This window comes from Equus asinus, chromosome 15, assembly GCF_041296235.1.
Source record: "Equus asinus isolate D_3611 breed Donkey chromosome 15, EquAss-T2T_v2, whole genome shotgun sequence".
Classification (NCBI taxonomy): domain Eukaryota; kingdom Metazoa; phylum Chordata; class Mammalia; order Perissodactyla; family Equidae; genus Equus; species Equus asinus.
The window spans coordinates 25227468-25247525 of NC_091804.1; the positions used below are offsets into that span (position 1 = coordinate 25227468).

The following is a 20058-nucleotide window of genomic DNA, read 5'->3' on the forward strand; positions in this document are numbered from 1 at the left end:
TCTCCTACCACCTTGCTACTTGACTGTTGCCTTGTCTTTGTAGTGAGTGGAAGATCCCTTTTAGCAGGAACATGGGTGGCTGCATCCACTGTCATCAGCAAAGGCTCTGAAACCCAAACGAAGTGAGTTCTCGAAACTCTTTGCACATTTTCTGGACTCGAGACCTCCCTGGACTGTGAATGTCTTGCTTTCTGTTTATCTCAACTTCCTGGGGGCCAGGAGGGGAGCAGCCCTCAAAGTCACCCACACTAGATTAGGTTCCTGTGCTAACATTCACTCACTTAGTCACTCAGTCCTCCAGGAGAGAAGAGGTAATCAGGGGTGAAACACAAGACCTGCCTGAAGTTGGGGCATTGCAGGAACTCTCTTCAATGACTTCCTTCACCCCTGGAAAGGGACATTCAGGACGTCCCCTGCCTTCCGTCCAGCTTTGCTTCTCTGCACTTTCAGCATCTGCTGCTCCTGAGAGAAGTCTTTCCAGGGTTTCCTCAAACAGCAGCCCTGACTTCTGACCTGTTTCCACTCATTCCTCACCTCCCCCTCTCACCTCCTGACTCTCCCCGCAAACGGTGTCTCTGGCTTCCCTCCTCTCCACCCCCACTGCGTGACCTCACTTCAGGCCTCATCATCTCCTGCCTGAGGCAGTGGCCACAGCCTCCTCACTGGCCTCCCTGAGTCTGGCCTGGTCCCATCAAATTTCCTGTCCACACTGTAGCCAGAGCTATCTTCCCTCCCCCCTAATATTTTCTTATGAAAGTCATCAAGCACAGAGCAAGGTTAGCTTTCCCAATAACACTGTCTATCTACCACCCATATATCGCCCATCATCTTATCTGTTTAATGCAATTCAAACAAAGTTGGGAGTGCCAGGACCCACAGAACTTCAGCACATGCATCATCACCTAGAGTCCAGCATCAGTTTGCAGCTGGGCTTTTGGCTCAGAGGAGGCCAAGGTGCACCTTTCTTTTGTCATCCAGCTTTGGGTCCATCCAACACTAGCTACTCTTTCCATGACGCCCAAGTTCAACCCAACGAGATCAAAGTCGTGTGCTGGTGGGAAAGTGGGTGTCACGTCTGCCCTGGCCCCCAAGATTGGCTTTCTGGGTCTGTTTCCAAAACTGTTTGGTGATGACATCACCAAGGTAACTGGGGACTGGAAGGGTCTGAGGATTACGGTGGACCTGACCATTCGGCACTGACAGGCCCAGACTGAGGGGCACCTTCTGCCTCTGCCCTGACCATCACAGCCCTCAACGGTTGAAAGAAGCAGAAAAACATTAAGCACAGTGGGAATACCCCTTCGGTTAAGACTGTGAACATTGCTCAACAGATGTGGTACCCATCTTTAGCCAGAGAACTCGTGGAACCATTAAAGCGATCCTGGGGACTGCCCAGTCTGTGGGCTGCAATGCCAACATTTCGATACACAATGAAAAGCACAGATATTAAGTGTCCGTTTGCTGAGATTTGACAAATACATATGCCTGTGTAACCCAAACCCCTAACAAGTCACAGAATTTCACCACCAACCCAGAAAGTTCCCTTATGCCTCCTTCAAACCAATGCCCCCGAGCTCCCACGGGGTGGGTGGAAGTCAGTTCTGATTTTCTTTTTCCCCCATAGATCAGCTTTGCCTGTTCTTGGTGTCCTGTAAATGGAACACACGATATGTTCTCTACTGTGCTGGCTTCTTCCACTCAGCCTGGGGCTGTTGATACTCACCCATGTCGTTGCGGCTGTTGGTGGGTCATTCCCTTTCATGGACACACAGTATTTCATTGTATGAATACTTCTCAGTGCGTTCATTCACTCTCCCTCCTGTTGATGGAAGCTTGAGCTGTTTCCAGTTTTGGAATATTATGAATATAGTTTCTACTCAACATTTCTGGACAAAGCTTTTTGTGAAAAAATGTTTTCATTTCTCTTGGAGTGGAATTCCTGAGTCATAGGGTAGGGCTGTGATTACTTTTATGTGAAACTGCCAAAACTCTGTCCAAAGTAGTTGGACCATTTCACACACTTCTACCTGCAGCCTATGAGAGTTCTGGATGCTCCACTCCTGCACCAACACGTGGTGTTGTTGGTAATTTTAATTTTAGGTTTTCTCCTGGGTGTATAAGTGCCATCTTTTTATAAAGCTTGTCCCTGGCACCTCATGGCTCTCAGGAGAAAGTCCAACTCTTAGCCTTAGCTCTGAGCCCTCCAAGATCCAGCCCTTCTCTGTCCAGCCTCACCTTCTCTGCCTGCCTTTAAACTTTTCTACTGTATTCACATGAGTGTGTTTTTCCCGCATGCATGGGGTCAGTGGATTTTTTGCTGCTTTTACATGGGCTGGTTTTCCAGCCTGGAATGTGCTCCTGCCCTCACTCATCTGATGACATCCCAATTGTCCTTTCACACTCACCTAAGCTGTCACCTCCTCCAGAAGCCTTCCTGGACATCTCACTCAGATGAAGTCATTCCCTCCTTAGTGCCATGAGGGTACTTGCCAGATATTTCTCCTGCAGCTCTGATCACCCTGTTTGTAATTGCCTCACCCTCTGGACTGTGAATTCCAGGAGGGAAGACCCCCATCTGACTCACCCCTGTGTCCCCAGCACCCAGGGCAGGTCGGCACATAGTGGGATCTCAGGATGCATTTCACAGCCTCGACAGCAGCAGCAGTGACAACCGGAATAGTCACTGACAGCTGCCACGTGCTCGTGTGTGCTGGGCCCTGTGTGAAGCACAGCAACTCCCTCATTTAATCCTCAGCACAACCCTATGAGGCAGAGACATTACCATCCCTATAACACAGACGGGGAAACTGAGGCTCCGAGAGGTAAAGACGCTGCCCCAGGAAACGGCCGGGATGTGTCCAGACATCTTCCTACCATTTGGGCATCTGCTCAAATGTTCCCTCCTTCCAGAATCCATCTTGCATTTTCTTCCCCCACTCCCCATCCACAGCCCCACAATCTCTCTCCGTTACACGTGCCCACTTTCAGGACTTCATAGCCCCCAAACAGCCTGCAGTGGTCTTATTTACTTATTGTTTATGTGCCTATCATCTGTCCCCGCCCACACACGGTGAGGTCTTGAGAACTGGAACTTGTCACGTCCACCACGTCGCCCCAGGACATGGCCACACTGTGTGGCACACAGTCAGGACTCAATAAGCACTGGCTTAAAGTGGAACGGTGTACATCAGTAGCACATGGTTTTAAAAACTGTTGAAGAAACAGGGATAAAAATGATACATAGATAAGTAGATACAAAGATTTACATTTTGTTCTATACAAACTTTATCTTAGAGTTAAAAAACAAACAAATATTGAACTTTAGTCAGTGAAAAGCATTGAGTTGTATAAAGTGAACTGTGATCTACAATTTACTTTGAAAAGTGTCCAAAATGAAGATGGTTGGATGATGGAAGGATGGACAGACAGGTAGGTACCTGAGAGGTCAAGCAGAGCAAACCGTTAATTACAGAATCTAGGTGGCGGGTGTGTGGGTGCTCACTACACAATTATTTCACAATTCCTGTATGTAAGAACATTTTTACAATCAAATGTAGAGAGGAAGTCACACAGGTGCAGGATAAAAATTCCACCAGTACAGCAGGATATGGAGTGAAGCCCAGACATACAGTATTTTCACCCCAATCCACTCTATTCCTGCAATTTTAATCTCTGTGAACACGTCCTTATCTGTCCCTCCAGAAGGGCTTGTCCTTTTACAACAATCCCAGAAGGATCAGACTACACTGTGTTTTGCACATTGTTCCCCAACCCTTGTTAACATGTCTTGGAGATTTTTCCAAATCAGCATATATAATTTTAATATTTCATTCCACAGGATGTATTATGCCATAACTTTTCCCCTCGTCTCCAATAACGGGCATCTCACCCACATGAATCGCTCCCTCCTCAGTGCCCTGATGGTGCCTTCCAGCTGTTTCTTCTGCAGCTCTGATGACCCTGTAATGAAAGGGAGCATAAGAGAACACCACAGACGTTCCACCTCGAGGCACAAGGGCTGGCCTCTTTCACCCTCCTATGGGTCAGTCACTGCTGTGGGCTGTCCCTCAGGAGGGTGAGGCAGCTCCTGTCAGGTGAGGCAGTTCTCGAGAGAAGGGGGAGGCTGTGAGTTGCTAGTGGCCAACACTGACTATGGCCGGGGGTTAGGGCCATGCAGAGGGCAACTGGGCAGGGAGCACCAGTGTCTACACTCCAGCCCTCGCACTGCTCAGTGCACCTGGCTTTTCATAGGAAGTTCGCTCTATCTGGGCACAGCTGCTGCAGGATTCTGGTTGATCATTGCTATGACTGAACTGTGTTCCCCCCAAATTCCTGTGTTGAAGCCCCAACCCCTAGCACCTCAGAATGTGACTGCATTGGAGATAGGGCCTTTGGATAAGTGAGTAGGTGAAAATGAGGTCCTTAGGGTGGACCCTAGTCCAATCTGACTAACGTACTTTTAAGAAGAGGTGACTAGGGTACAGAGAGACCCTGGAGTCATGTGCACAGGAAGATGACCATGTGAAGAGGCTGCAAGAGGGCAGACATCCATGAGAGGCCACAGAGGAAACCAACCCTGCTGGCACCTTGATCTTGGGGTTCCAGGCTCCAGGACTGTAAGAAAATCAGTTTCTGTTGTTGAGCCACGCAGTCTGTGGTACTTTGTCATGGCAGCCCCAGCAGACTGACAGTCATGATTTGTGGGAAACTTACAAGACTTAGTCCCTGACGTTGCAGGTCATCATGAGACCTTAACTCATCATCTCCTAGTCTCCTAATCTCCCTCTACCATCCATCCTAAATTGCCCTAATCCTCAGCACTTCCACTGGTCCAAGCAGCTGGCTGGTCATCTGAATGGATGGTACCGTGTGAGGAACTCAGTGTTGGTCCCTGGTGTTGACAGGTCATACGTTCAGTGGCAGTTACTAGATCAGCCTTGGCAGCCCCAATCTTTAAATCTGGTTCCCTCCAGGTCCCTGCCTAAACTGTTAAGCCATTTGCCTCAGCCCATGAGACTATAAATATTTGGCCATTTCTCTCTTTTCTCAAAGTGGTTGACAAAGCACGCAGCCTATAGCTTTTCTCCCTGGGAGGATTTCCCCTCATTGCTGTCCTTCAGGGTCACCCCTGAGTGAGGCTGTAGTGAAACTGCCACCATTTCAGCTTATACCAACACACTGAGTGGACCCATTCATGAACCAAGCTCAGGTTTTTCCTCCTCCATCAGCTGGTCATGGGGAATGTCTCAAGTGGCCTTAGGTGTGAACTGAGGGAAGTGTTAGTACAACACCACCAGGTGACAGAGGTGACCTGGGAGGTCTGGACCACCATGCAGTTTTACTTATGCTTCCTGGACCATCTTGCACCCAAGCCAAATGTACCACTTTTGATTGATGATGGATTGCTGTTGGTCCTGCTGACCTATGACTTGGTGGATAACAGTGCCTAGTGTATGACGGGCAGTTCTGGTTACTTGATGCCCTATGGTCAGGTGCCCCTTCTCTACCAGGGCCCAGGAGCACGTCAGGAGCTGTTTTTCTAACAGCGTAGTTCTCTGCTGAAGATGGCAGAACTCTGCTGGTCTTCTCTCTGAGACTCCTCTACTGGGGTTTGTCAGAAACTCCACATGGCATCCTTTTCTATCACAGATGCTTCTGGTACCATGAAGGTGGCCTGGTCACATGGCTGAAGCAACAGCACTGCTTGAACTCCAGCCTGGAGCTGCTGCAGAGCCCATCACGGCTCTGGGCCCCACTCAAAACTAGCACAGAGTAGATGCTCAACAAACATTCCCCTCTGTGAGGGATGCAGTGCAGAGCAGAATGAATTACAAATACAAGTGCCTGTGGGCTGAGGTTGTCAGATAAAAACAGGAAGCCCAGTTAAATTTGAGTTTCAGATAAAAGAGGAATAATTTTTCAGTTTAAGTATGTCCCATGCAATATTTGGGACATATTTACATGAAAAATTATTTGCCATTTATCTGAAATTAAAATTTAACTGGATGTCCTGTATTTTTATTGGTAAATTAGGCTACTCTTCCTTTGTGAGCCAAGCTTTTGGTAGCATAAGACAAGTTGATGTGATGAGGACTGGGGGAAATGTGAATGCGTTTACAATCAGCATCCAATTGGAGATTAATTAGCATTCAAAGTAATTTAAAGAAAAAAGGAAAGATAATGCACGAGATTTGCTGGAGGCTCATGAGTTTGCAACCCCGGGGGAAAAGCTTGTGCTCTAGAGTTTCAGTGCTGGGATTCAGAACCTGGATCCACTGCTCACAAGCTGTATGCCCTTGGGCCTTAGAGTCCTCATCTCTGTGAGGATTAAATAAGATCCTGCATTTGAAGGGTTTAGAGTTACTGCTAAACACGTTAATCCTCAAGACAAGGGCAAGGTTGCCTTGCAACAGCTCCCTCTAGTGGTCACAGGACATATCTCCTTTAAATCGTCCCTTTCAAAGAAATCTGTTAAAATAGGAAACCTCACAATTTTCTGTTAAAAGTCCCAGCATCAACTTTCAGAAACAGAAGGAAACAACAAAGTAGATGCAAGTGAAACAGAAAAATGTTAAGTTTTCCTGGATAATGTGGTCAGAAGAAGAATTGGAGCGTCTCTCTTTCTGTTCTTTGTTCTCTCTCTCTAAAGCGAGGTTACAGTAGCATCACCCAAGGTATTAAAGAGACTTTCTTCTCGCTGCAATCAGAAGAAGGGAAAAGAATTTAAGAGAGAAGGAAAACATTTCGCTTTCATGATTCAAAGTTATTTGTCTAAAGTTGTCTCACACAGCAGGGGAAGTACCTGTCAACACTGCAGGAGACCCTGACAGAGGGCAGGGAAGTTGAAACCGTGCCCCTCAGCTCCACTTCAATTAGAGCATTTCTGCTTTTTCCTGGTTTGAACGTAGTGGGAAGGGAAAATTGCTATTAAACAATCTCGGCAACAACACAAAACCCGAACCCTGGACTGCAGTCACTTCCACTTTCTAGGGAGGCTGAAGAATTGGCCTGAGGAGAAATGTCTCCTTTACTTAGGAAAACGTGCCCTGGGCCTTTGGCCCTTGTGGGCAATGCCCAGGGCAATATCTGGAATGGACAGGGGTAGAGTGGGTTAGAAACATGCCCACAAATTCCTTGGTGCTCCTTCAAGGGGCAGGAGGAGGGGGAATTCTTCCCGCCTTGGGTGAGGGGTGGGTTTAGTGATTCACTTTAGTGAGGAGAATACGGCAGACAGTGATGGCAGGGGACCTTCAAGACTAGGTCCTAAAGTCTCTGCACCTTCCCTCTGTCTCTGTCTGGGATCACTTGCTCTGGGGAGGCCAGCTGCCATGTTGGGAGGACAGTCAAGCAGCCCGAGGGAGACATCCAGTGGCAAGGAACAGAGGCCTCCAGGCAGCGGCCATGGGTGTGAATCATCTTGGAAGTGGATTCTCCAGCCCCGGTCAAGCCTTTGGAAGATGCAGCCCTGAAAACATCTTGACTGCAACTTCGTGAGAGACCCTGAGCCAGAGCCACCCAGCTAAGCCGTTCCTATATTCCTGACCACAGAAACTATGAGATAATAAATGTCGCTTGAGCATAAGCAAAATGATGCCCTTCCTGTGGAGAGGGTTTTCAGCTGAAACCAGGACTCAACTGCTGAATGTCTCCCATTTCATAGCTTAGAGGACTGAGTCCCAAAGAGGAGGATGCCATGCAGTGGGTTCTGTGCCACATTGCTGTTAATGCTCAAGACGGCTGTGGGACCGTGACTGGTCTTGGCTCCTTTGCATTCAGGGTCACAAGGGAGTAGGAGCAGGTCTGGACCAGACCCAGTCTCTGGCTCCTGCTCCACTGTCTTATCAAGTGCCCAGGCTCTCAAGTGCATCCACCAGAGGAGCAGGGACCCTCCCCTGCATCCCTCCATCTTCTACTTGGAGGCTTGGAGGTGGGGAGACACTGATGAAGGTCCCAGTTTGTCTTTGTTCTTCCCTCACTTCACATCCATCTTCCCTTCCTGTCTGCCTGCCCTGCTGACTTCAGGCTCCAACACCAGATGCAAAGACAAGAGAGTAACAGAGCCCATGTAACCAGCTCCCACAGCTCAAGAAATCCCTTGTTGTAGACATCACTCCTGGTGCTCTGTACTGATGGAACCCTGACTGACACTGATACTGATTCTCTCTTGTGTCCCACTCCTGGATTCTGGTTGGTCTGCATGGGAACCAATGATTCCTTCTGGAAAGATTTGGAAGCTAACTCAGGACAACAGCATTTCTTCAGCACCTGCCATGTGCTGGGGCTACTACACACTATTTTGTGTTCATAATCATGCTGTATGTGCCACTATTATGCTCCCTTTCCTTTCCAATGATGAAATGAGGCTCAAATGATTTGTTTGAGATGCTATTATGGGAAATAACTGGCATGAATGATAACTGGCTTACATTTCTTGGGCCCTGACTATGTGTCAGTCACTATCACAGTGATGAGGAATTGGGCTCAGAATGTCTGATCAGTGGAGTTTGGAGGAAGTAATTATACATCACTTTCTGCCTGGCCCTTACTGACTTCTTACCCATCTGCCAGTCCTCACTAGCCTGAGTTGGTGACCACGGAGATCTGCATTCCAGATGGTGTAACTCGAAAATGGAACATGCAGTGAGTGTGTGAGTGACGAATCACACTTTATTGCATTAGGCCACTGAGGTTTCAGGGCTCCACTGTTACTGCAGCACAGACTCGCTCTGTTCTAACTATTACCATGAAAATTTAGATTCCAATTTTTAAAAAGTGAGCAAATTTGGAGACATCACTATGATGATAATTAATAAAAGAAGGAAATAGGGAGTTTGGAATATAAAAGAGAATGAAACAGGTGCCACAGAAACGGATGAGGTTTTATGATGAGACTTGGGAAAGAAGCAGGATTCTGAGTGACAGTGGACCCAGGCTGTTGGGAGTAAGGTGGTGGGGGTGAGAGAGAGAAATCAAGTCAAGTTGTTGAAGTTTGAAATTAATGACCAGAGACATGAAGCATGTTGTAAGGGCAAGATCCCAAGGACAGTCCCTCCTCCTAATGGCTGACGCTGGAGGCAGGGGTGGCTCTGAATGGCTGGTCACTGTGAGTGAACTGCCTTCCTCCTTTCCTCCTGAGAACACCTCTGCTGGGTCTGACTCTGGGCTTGAGGGGCCAGCGCCTGCCCTCTAGTGGTCCAGAGTGTTCGTGGCTAAGGTGAGCCCTGCAGTCCTCAGTCCCCCTAGTGGATCAACTCCAGCTCATGGCACATCTTTGAGATTTGCCATGTTTGTCTGTCAGAGTCTTCAGTGGCCTCTGTAGAATATGAGAGGCAATGCCACTGGAAAAAGTAGGCTTGCAGAGCCTGGGATGAAGGACAAGGGCTGTGAGCAAATTTATCCAGAGACAAGACACAGCCTACAGAGTCAGAGAGCCTGGGTTCAAATCCTGGCTCCACACTCACCAGCTGTGTGTCCTGGGCGAGTGACCCCATCTCTCTGTCTCAGACTTTCCGCCTGTGAAATGGGGCAATAATGACTCAAGCTTCAAGGGTTATTTGGAGGATTAGTCAAATTAATCTCAAAGAATGCTTGGAGCAGAGCCTGGCACAAAATTGGGGCTCAGTAATGAGTATGAAGTCTCCTTGGAACTCCTGTGGGGGGTGTGGGATCACCTTGGAAAGCAGAGTGGGTGTGGTATGGGGAGGTTGACAGAGGATGAGCGACAGCTCCTCTGATCTCCCTCCTGCGGGTCTGGCTGCCTGGCTCCTGCTCCAGCCCCAATCTGGCCCAGCTGGGTGATTTTAGGGATTTTACTCAACCTCTCTGTGTCTCTGCAGAGGGAGGCGATTAATAACAGTACCTACCTCAAAGGGCTGTGTGGAGGGTTAAGTAAGTGATTACAAGTAAAGTTGCAGTCACATGCAGGACTATGAGCCACAACTTCCCCTGAGCCTTCCTAAATTTCTGACTCACAGACACCATAGAATATCATGAAATGAGTGTTGTTGTTTAAGTCACTCAATTTTGGGATGATATATTATACAGAAATAGTAATTAGAACACAAATAGGGAGGACTCCTGCACACTATTTTGTGACAGAGAGCAGGGGCGAGACTGAATGCATGCCATTGTCCATCACAAGTGAATGCAATTTGCTTCTGAACTCATCATCTGATGTGTATTGAAAAGAACACATTTTCCAGATCCATAGCTACATACCAAGCACCAGGGGCTGCAGTCAACTGTTCTAGTAAGTATACCACAACTGTGAGGGCACTTGGTTAAATTTCTGGTAATCCATACTCATCTGCCATAAGCCATCTGGTTTGGCAGATTGGAGACTTGAAATAGATGGAATAAGCATAATCCATTCTTTCTTTCCTACTGAATGAAACTAAAACCTGGGACACAGTGAATGAGGTAGCTCTCTGAGGATTCTGAAAAATAACTGATGGCAGGTGAATGGGGAAGGAAATCATAACCTAAAGAATGAATGATCCATAGGTGAGTTTCCTGGGTTTTTATCTCCTCTGTATCTTTCATCCTGGACTCAATGGCAGCATGAATCATGGAACTACACACAGGTATGAACACAAACAGCTTCAAAAGAAGTCCTCTCTTTCTGATCCAAAAGGTAGGAATGAGGGACCACCATGAGTAAAGACAGTGGAAGAAATCTCCTTTGAAAAACACAGCCCAGAGAATGTGGGTTGGAACTTGAATCTAATGGGTTATCCTGACTCTAACAGGGTCAATGCCATGACAAAACAAACACCCAGCCCCCTCAATGTTCTCCATAGGATTTATACAAGATCCAGATTCCCATAACATAATATTAAAAATGTCTAGCATACAGTCCAAAATTACTTGAAATACAATTAGGTAGGAAAGTCTGGCAAATTCTCGGGTGAAAAGACAACCCATAGGTACTAACTCTGAGATGATCTAGATAATGAAAATAACAGATTGTGACTTGAAAGCAGCTAGTATCACCATGCTCCAAGAACTAAGTAGTAACATCTTTGAAATAAACCGAAACATAAAAGTCTCAGAAGAGAAATGGAACCTTAAAAAGGAACTACATGGAAATTTTGGAATGTAAAAGCAAAAATAAAATCAGTGGATAAGCACAACAGCACAATGGAAATGGAAGAGGAAGTGGTCAACTAACTTGAAGATAAATCAGTAGACATTATCTAATCTGAATAAGACGAAGATAAAAAAGCTGAAAGAAATGAAAATAGCCTCAGAGTTTGTGGGACTATGACAAAAGGTCTACATTCATATCATCAGAGTCCTGAAACAAGAGGAAGAAAAGAGTGGTGCAGAAAATAAATTTGAAGAAATAATGGTGACAACCTCCAAAGAAGTCTCACTTTCAGGATGGCAGCATGAGGGGTTCTGGGGGCCAATTCACCAGTGAAACAAATGTAACTGGTGAAAATTATAAAAACTCCAGACTTTCAATTTCAGTTTTGACACGTAAAGAGCCTGGAAGCTGTCACTCCCATCCTCACAGCAAGAAAAGAGCTCAACAAACTGAAAATCAACAACTCTCTCAGTTTTGTCAGAGAAGTGTGGTCCTAGGGCAAGCTGCCATCCTGAAATCTGGAGAGATAGATGAACACGTAGAATTACAGGCAAGATCAGCTTACCTGAAGGTGAGGCTGCTGAAGCCAGTAACAAAGAGGGACCCTTCAAAGGTCGTTATGACAAATTGCTGAAAACTGAATGTGGACTAGCTAGAGAATTAAAAACTCCTGGGGACCCAGTCTTAAGGTCTGTCTACCATTTTGTCAGAAATCCTTGGGGAAAGGCTATTCATACTGACTGGGGGAGCTCTGAGTCAGATCAGGTAAAGACAGCCTTGAGAATGGGGTCTTCCAGGGAACTATCAGGCAGGTCAAATAATGACCATTCTCTGGGAACGTGGCTTTGAATTTGTCCTGACCCCCTTCAGCCTCCCTCCAGTGGCTGCCAGGAGACTGATTTTCACCAAGATTGTGGGTGTTTGGTTTTCAAGTCTACTGTGGAGCTGCAGAGTGGGAGATGGGACTAAGCAAAGTTAAACACCACAAAGCTCACTGTTCTCACCAAGATTCAGCAATTTTTATTGAATAAACACCCCCTAGATTGCTGTAAGCTTTGGTTAATTTCAGAAGTTGTGAAAATGTTTGCTCTGACATTTTTTTTTTTTGCCAGTTTTCTCATTGCTTTTATGGAGGAGAGAATTTCCAAGGTCTTTAATATGCTATTGTCACTGATATCCTACTAGAGAGATTTTAAAATCTCTCTATTTCATTTCAAAATGAAAATATTGTCACTATTTAAGAGTCATAAATGTGTTCTGATAAACCTGGCCCCCTGCCAGACTCTTTTGTATCGAGGGGGGTCTTAGACTAGTTAGTTAGGAATTGAAATTGTTAGGGGAGGGAAAGACCCATCTGTGGGCTGTAGGAAGAAGTCCAGGGAACAGTGGGAAAATAGTATCCAGAGGTCGGCAGTGGCTGTGTGTCCAGGCAGGAATACAGTTTGGTGCCACAGTCACAGGGCAGCAGGACCAGTGCTGATGGTCCCAGGTGTGTGTGCCTGTCCTAAGCATTTTGCGTCTTGGAGCCTCAGCCATGGGGGTGTCTCAGTCCTGAAGTAATGCCTGCCCAGAAAGGACATGACAGTAACTAATGCCTGAATTCTCCCTAAGCCCAATCAGTGTTGACTGCTGGTTTCCAGTCTGCAAATTCCTTCTGTCCTTCAGGTCACTGCTGAGGTGACATTCACAATGATCATTCAGCTGCTTAGGGGATTTAAGTACTCATCCTCAGCTCAAAGATCTCGTGCTTCTGTGGGCCTGGATGATGCTTCCTCCCTTATATCCTCACCAGAAGACACAAGCTGGTTTCCTACGATAAGCCTTCCTGCAGTTCTGAACTATGGGACTGTCTCCCTACGATGCCATGTCGGTTTCTGGCAAGAGTAGGTGGAGAGTGATGGCTCTGGGCCTGATGACAGATGTTCGGCAGGGGTTGAGAATCACCAACCTGAATCTGCTCATTCTCACAAGGTCAGTGGGGTCTCCCAAAGAGAAACAGACATGGTTTTCTGTGAAGTCTTGGATGTTTCAGGCCTTGATTTGCCTTTTTGTCACTGTGTGACCTTGTGCAAGTCATTCACACACACCAAGGCCTCAGGTCTCCTCATCTTTGGGGTGAACGGGTTGGCTTGGTCCTCTAAGGACCTTAAACAATGACAGTGTATTTATTTTTCCTTCGAGGGGACAACCTTCCCTAGCCTGAGCAGCCCTGTTCTTCTCCTTTCTTGCCTCCAATTTTTCATGAATCTTATCTGCATTCAGTGTCAACTTCCTTACATCCCTACCTCTTCCCACTTACTTAAAATCAGACTTCTTCCTCCAAAAATATGAGTCTCATCCAGAACATCGATTATCTTTTTATTTACAATTCCAAAGACACCTCTCTATGCCTATCTTTCTCAAGACTTTAGTAATGAACACTTTGGACCCCTTTGTCCTTCCTCTTACACTTTCTTGTTGTTATCTTTCTCATCGTCTTGCTGGGAACAGAAAAGAGGTCAGTACAACTGGATGCTTGTAAGCAAAAGCAGAGCAGTAGATGACTTGTGTATCCATCAGCTTCCTGGACATCTTCCTCGGGGTCTCCCAGGCAATTCCACACAGAGTGGCCACAGCTAAAGGCATAACCTTCCTGCTGGAATCAATTCATCCTCCCATATTTCCAGTTACCTTCAGGCTCCCCAACCTGAGACGTGGATAGGAGCCTCACCTGCTCCCTCACCATTCCAGGTTCACCTCCTGAACACCTCTCAAATCTGCCATTTTCACTTCTTGTGTAGTAACCCATGTGTCCTCATCTCTGCCTAGAGTGTTACATCTGCCCTCAACCCCCTGTCCACCCTTCCTAAGGACAGCAGAAATCCACACTCATCTGGACATGTCCCTGACATGCTTAAGACCATTAAGATCTCCAATGTAAGGCCCAAACTCTGTTCTATGGCACAAACTGCCAAGGCCTGGGCTCTTTCCAACCTATGAAGCCTCAAGTTATGCTTAAGAATAACAAGGCTCCCTGTGCATGGGAAGAGCAATTTTATTTGGTGAGGAATATGGAATATAACAAATGCCTAATGGGAAAGGATGGGGAGCAGTTCTCTCAGAGAGAATGCTGCCCTGGTGTTCAAACAGCAGCCATGTCATTGTCCAGAACATGGGACATCCTTTTGTGAGCCCTCAGAAGCTGGGCAGGGAGTGGATTGAACAGCAGGAAATGGTTCTGTTGGGAGAAGACCCCAATCAGATTGGAAACTCAAGGTCACTGGCTTTTCTCGGCATTGGCCCATCATCAAACCCACCCTCCAGATGCAGGGGAGGAGGCTAAGATCCTGGGGATAGAGATCTTGTCTCAGTCACAAGGGTAGTCCAGGCCTAGAGTAGAGGGCTTCTTGTGCATGTATTTGATTCAGTGTTTGTCTGTGTATCCATGAGTACTTGCACATCATGAGTCTGCAAATGTGTGCACATGTGTGTGAGCATGCTGGTGTGAGAGTGTGCCTCTATATGTCTGCATAGATTTCTATAGGTCTGAGTGACCACGTGTTTAGGCATGTGTGTATGTGTCTGTGAGTATCCATGACCATCTGTGTTTCTCTTTGTAGCTATGATGCAGTGCCACCTGTGTCTCTCCATCTCTGTCAGCATTTCTGTGGAGGTCTCTGTGCATCTCTGTCTCTCTCTATGTGGCTCTTTGTCTCTTTCTTTGGATGTCACTGTCCCAAAGTCCCTGCTGCCCCCTACTGGGAGCCAGCTCCCAAATCCTGGGGAGTGGGGTACAACACTCACCAGGTCAGCAGAGGCCGGTCCCTTCCTGGAAGCCTAGGCATTCAAGGCAAAATCCTGCCCATAGATAATCAAGTCTGGAAAATTAAAAAACCACCACCACCATAGACCAGAGTGATGATCTCAGTGTGAAGGAGTCCTGGGTTACCTCACATGCCCCTGAGGCCTGGGGCCAGGAAATGGGGACTCTGGCGATTAGTCCAAGCCCACGCAGGGGGGCCTCGCCTCCTCCACCAACCAGCCCAGCTGTTCTCAGTGTCAGGGATGATGGGGGAGGCAGGGTCTATACCTCAACACATATGGATAAATCAAGGCACAAAATAACTCAAACTGGGGAGAGTTGAGGCTGGAGGGAGCTAGCATCCTATGGTGCGCAGGGACAGATCTCCTCAGGGGAAATCATTGCTCCTGCAGAGGGGGAGCTGGGGCTTACCCACAGTGGCCTCGACCAGGGTGAGTTCCATGCTGCTGAGAGCCCCTGTGAGCCTAAGGCACAGCTGACCCGGGAAGAGAGGGGAGTTAGGCAAAGTGGCACTGTAGGTGGATCCTGGAAGCAGCAGCATCCCAAGGATGGATTATCTGGGGAGATTTTCTATCATTTCTCTGTGTCTGAGAGTGTTTGATCCTCAGCAATCCCACATCCACACTGGGCAGAGGAGAGACTGAAGGCTTGTGTGTGAAGTGCCATCACACAAGGAGCCATTGTTCACTCTGTGACGTGACATCTGTTTCTAAACAGGGTGGACTGCTCTGGGAGGGGTGAGTTTCTGGTTATAGGAGGCACCCAAGTATGGGCTGGAAGAGTGCTCGTCTGTGCCATAGGGGGCTGCGCTGGGAGCTTCTCAGGGCAGGGGCCAGTCCTGTTGACTTGTAGTTGGACCAGCACAGGGCCTGGTCCAGAGCAGGCACAAACCAATGTATTTTGAAAGATGGGAAGAAGAAACACGCACAGATGGGTGAATAGAGAGATAGACTGGTGGAAGGAATTTACTTATCAAGCTGAGGGACTCAAAAAGCTCACCCCAGGGCCCTCTTTCAGCCTGATAAGCTCTAAGAGCCAAGGATCAGGAGCCCCCACTTCTACCCACTTACCTTGTCCTGCACCAGCCCAGGAAGGATCTTGCCGAGTCTTTCGGAGAGGCAACGAAAGGGGACGGGGACCCATCTGAAAGGGAAAAGCCATGGGGTGGTGCAGAGGCGTGGGGTTGGTATGGAGAAGCCTTCAGAAGGGCCACTGTGCCCATGGCAGTCTCAGCACCAAGAAACTGAGAATGGGCCTTGTCCATCCACACCCACATGCCAGCAAACACCAAGGGGCCTATCCAAAGGGAGTGACACCCTACACAGCAGTGTGCACAGTAGGTGTGTGTAGAATAAACACATTGTTCCAGTACACAGTAGGTGTGCAATGAGACTTTGTAGAATCTATAGATGGTTGAACAGTGAATAGTATGCAGTTGTCATGAGGATTCAACGAGATGATACATGTGAAGCACAGTATATGTGTCCAGTAAATGTGAGCCATGATGAGAACGACTCCTCCATATTATGCCAGACTCAGTGTCCCTTGTGACAATTACTGAAATCCGTAACCCAGTTAAGCTCCAGAGCTATTTTACCCCTTACTGGGACAAAGCACATTCAAACCGATTATCTTAGTGCATTCTGTCAGCAACCCCGATGTAGCTCCATATTACTGTTATCTGAGGAAGCTGAGACTCAAGTTGGGAAGCAGTGTCCAAGTTCACACAGGAAGCCCTCCACCTCTCTCCATGCCCCTCTGGTAGCTGGAACTTGAACTCAGATTTCTTGTTGCCTAAACCAGCATAAAATTAGTCAATCCAGCCTCAGAAGGGATAAGTGACTATTTACCCATCCACTTACCTGCTCATCTATCCCTCTATCCTCCCATCCATCCATCTTCCCTCCCTCCTATCCATCTTCCCACTCTTCCATCCTCTCACTCATCCATTTTCCCATTGTTCCATCTTCTCAGCCATCCATCCATCATCCCATCCTATTGTCTCTGGGCAGCAGAAGCCACCTCTCTGGCCTCACCTTTCAAGCAAGATGATGTGAAGGCTGCCAGGGGAGTGAGTACAGCTGCCAAGGACCACGTAGAAGTTGTACTCATCATCTTTCAAAGGTAAGAGTTGTGCGCTGACATTTAGCTTTGCAACCAGCTTTAACAGACTTCCGACCAGGGGCCTGCAGAGGAGACAGTCTGCTACCACGTTCCAAGGCAGAGGAGGCTTTTTCTTCTTGCTAAGAATGCCACCCTCACCTCACTCCACATAGCCCACATCTGTACTCCTCTCATTTCTCAGTAGGGGAAGCCAAGGCTCAAAGAGGTTAAGTGAGTTTCCCAAGTGACCCAAGGTCACTCAGTATAGGAGCAAAAGAGCTGAAGTTGGAGGCTCATGTCTGCTAAACTTCAACGCCCCCTTTTTGGTTCCCCATGGTCATCAGAGTCTCCTTTGGTGAATCATCTTCTGATCCTGTCTTGGAGCCACTCACACATTCACATTGAGGGTCATGCCCAGAGGAATGATGACATAGAGACCACGGGCATCACGGCTCTTCACAAGGCCAAGATCCAGCATCTGGGGATTAGTGACCTTCACACTGCCCAGGGAGCAACATTGGAGGAAGAAACATTAGGTCCTCCAGCCCCAAAGCTAGAAACACATTTAACCAAACTTTACCCACCCCAGAGGTGGAGCTACCCAGAAGGGGTGTCTTGCAGCAAAAGCCAGATGGGTTTTGAGTCATACATCAGTCTTTCCCAACCTATGCACTGAGTCAGATCCCGACACACACATGGCCCTCTCCTCATCTCAAGTCCACGAGCTATTCCAGGATAGAGACTGTGTTTGGGTTATATTTGTATCCTGTATGCCAACTTAGAGACTTACAAAGAAAGGATCTACTCCACGTTGGTTGACTTTGTGGATTGATGAACAGGTGGGTAGATGGATACGTGGGTGGGTGCATGGAAAAGTAAGTGGTTAGATGTAATGAATGATGGGTGAATGGATGGACAGATGGGTAAGTGGATGAGTGGATGATATACGGGCAACTGGAGTAGGTCTTTCATAAACATTTACCGTTAGGAGTCACTCATCCTGCCATGACCTTCAATGGCAGGTCAATCAGCCATGTTTCTCATGGAGATTGAGGAACAGGAAGTCAGAGAGAATGGAGAGAGGATGGAAGTAAGCCTCTTCTCTGGGCCGGCCACTGTGCCATGAGATTTACATTCTCTCCAGTCCCCCCAACAGTTTCTTTCTGTGGGCACCATAATCTTTTTACAGATGGAGAAACCAAGCACAGAGAGACTGAGTGCCTTGTCCCAGGTCACCCAGCAAGTACATGGTGAATTTAGAAATCAAACTCAAGGCTATCTGTCTCTCTTCAAGTCAGGAGCAAGCACCTGAGTGGGAAGGAATCTTGGAAATGGCTTTGATCCAGCCCTCTGAAGGACTCAGACTTCTCCAGCTCCCTGGCATCAAGCTTTCCATTATTGCTCCTTGCTTGGAGACCTCTCAGGTGTCTCGTGGGAAACACTGCGTTAGATTATTGCATGGACATCACATTGACGATATAATTGAGGAGAGAAGCTTACACTTTCTTGCTTATATCAAAGGCCACGTATGTTCTAAGGGATTCCACAGACGAGGAGCACAATATTATCATGTGTGATGGAAAAAGCCTTGACCTGGACTTGAGTAAATTGGAGTCAGGTCCCTTACTCCACATCAGTCAAGTTGTGTGAGCACAGGCTCCTTTCTGTGCCTCAGTTTTTCCACCTGTAAACTGGGGTTTATCAAATGAACCTCAAAGGGCTGTTGGGAGGATTATAGATGATACTGGGGACTCAGGACATGCTTCAGGACTGGGGGCAATTACTGGTTCAAGAGGGTGTTATTCCCTACCAGACTGTGAGAAGGGTCTCAGACTGAGTCCTGGGCTCATGTTCAGACCACCCCCGCCCTCCTTCAGGGCCACTGGGTGGGCTGTCAGATCTCCACTGGGGGTTTTCTGCTGGGGACAAGGCCCTATTTCAGTGCTACTCACTCAATGATGTTCAGGAAAGGCATTGCTGAAACCATTTTCCCAAGCAGGCCCCTAAACAGGCTTCTGGAAGTGACTCCTTCAGCCTTCAGAGCATCCGAGAGTGGAAGATTTTCGAGACTGCCCAACAGACCCTCAGAGAGCAAGCCATGGCTGAGAGCTGGAAAGAGGTATAGGGATCCTCGGGGGTCAGATCGGACAATTCCACATCCTTAGCCCCACTCCCCCATTCATCCCTGCCCCCCTCCCTCCACTGGACAGCTGAACACACACACAGCTGAAACAGGAAGTCACAGACTCTCACTTACCACTGCTCAAGCTTCCGGGAACATCTGGGATACTCACTTCCACGTCCGGAATCATAGACGAGGGCAGAGTTGGGTCCAGGGGCGAGGGCATGGCTTCCAGCAGGGCTGTGGTCTGGGCCAGGAGCCCACAGAAGACAATGAGGGCCCCAATTCGAAACATCTTCTCTCTTTCTATCTGAGAACAGAGCAAGCAGTCCAGCATGACACAGATACCAGAGAGGAATTGATCCACCTGCGCCCTCCCCCAGAACACCAGGGAGAGAAGATCCATAGCTAACACTGCTCCCAATTTCCTCCGCGCCAGGCCTCAGGGTGAGCACTGCACACTCAGTAACCGATGTCATCCCAACCACACCCTAAGACGTGGGCACTCATCACTCGCATTGCACAGGTGAAGAAATGGGGGCCTAGTGAGCTTAGATAACCTCCCCCAAGGTCACAGGTACACAATGGAGATGGGATTTAAAGCCAGATCTGTTTGACCCAGAAGCGTCTGTTTAAATTAAGTGACCATCAGATTGACTCTCCAATTGAGCTTGCTCACAGTGGTTTGAATTAGACAAAGTCAATGAAAAGTTAAACACAGATGTGGCTGAGGAACTGAACTGCTTTGCCACTATCCCCATTACGTCCTTCGGTCTGGGTCCAGCCCTCAATGGTTTGTGGAAGTCCTTGCAAGTCACAGAATGTCAGAGTTCACACCTCATAGCCACCATCTCATCCAGACCAGCGCTCGGGAAATCCTGTGGCCGTCCAAAGTCCTCATTGCACCAGGAAAACCAGGGAATCAGAGAGGGGTAATGACTT

At 47.8% G+C, this 20058-nt stretch overlaps 2 protein-coding genes across 2 annotated transcripts in view; both read right to left on the reverse strand.

Moving 5' to 3' along the window:
• LOC106833747 (BPI fold-containing family B member 1) overlaps nucleotides 1-1859 on the reverse strand; it is a 39997-nt gene extending 38138 nt beyond the window's left edge. Inside the window, exon 1 of the mRNA XM_044748437.2 lies at nucleotides 1724-1859. The gene's annotated coding sequence lies outside the window, so the exon portion shown is untranslated. The remainder of the gene's footprint in view (nucleotides 1-1723) is intronic.
• Nucleotides 1860-13533: 11674 nt separating this feature from the next.
• On the reverse strand, nucleotides 13534-19411 carry LOC106833767 (BPI fold-containing family A member 1-like). The gene is made up of 6 exons (XM_070486358.1): nucleotides 19252-19411; nucleotides 18947-19103; nucleotides 17387-17494; nucleotides 16928-17077; nucleotides 15962-16034; nucleotides 13534-13569 (listed from the first exon to the last, which is right to left on the reverse strand). The coding sequence occupies exons 1-6, from the start codon at nucleotides 19409-19411 to the stop codon at nucleotides 13534-13536; spliced, it is 684 nt and encodes a 227-aa protein (XP_070342459.1).
• Nucleotides 19412-20058: the final 647 nt, after the last annotated feature.

Bases quoted from the DNA above. Each gene is read 5' to 3' on its own strand.
- LOC106833767 (XM_070486358.1), bottom strand. From the start codon at position 19,411: ATGTTTCGAATTGGGGCCCTCATTGTCTTCTGTGGGCTCCTGGCCCAG. The intron at 19,104-19,251 runs GTAAGTGAGAGT...ACCTCTTTCCAG, and splicing joins TCCCGGAAGCTTGAGCAGTG to CTCTCAGCCATGGCTTGCTC. The intron at 17,078-17,386 runs GTGAGTGGCTCC...TCTCCTCTGCAG, and splicing joins ATGACCCTCAATGTGAATGT to GCCCCTGGTCGGAAGTCTGT.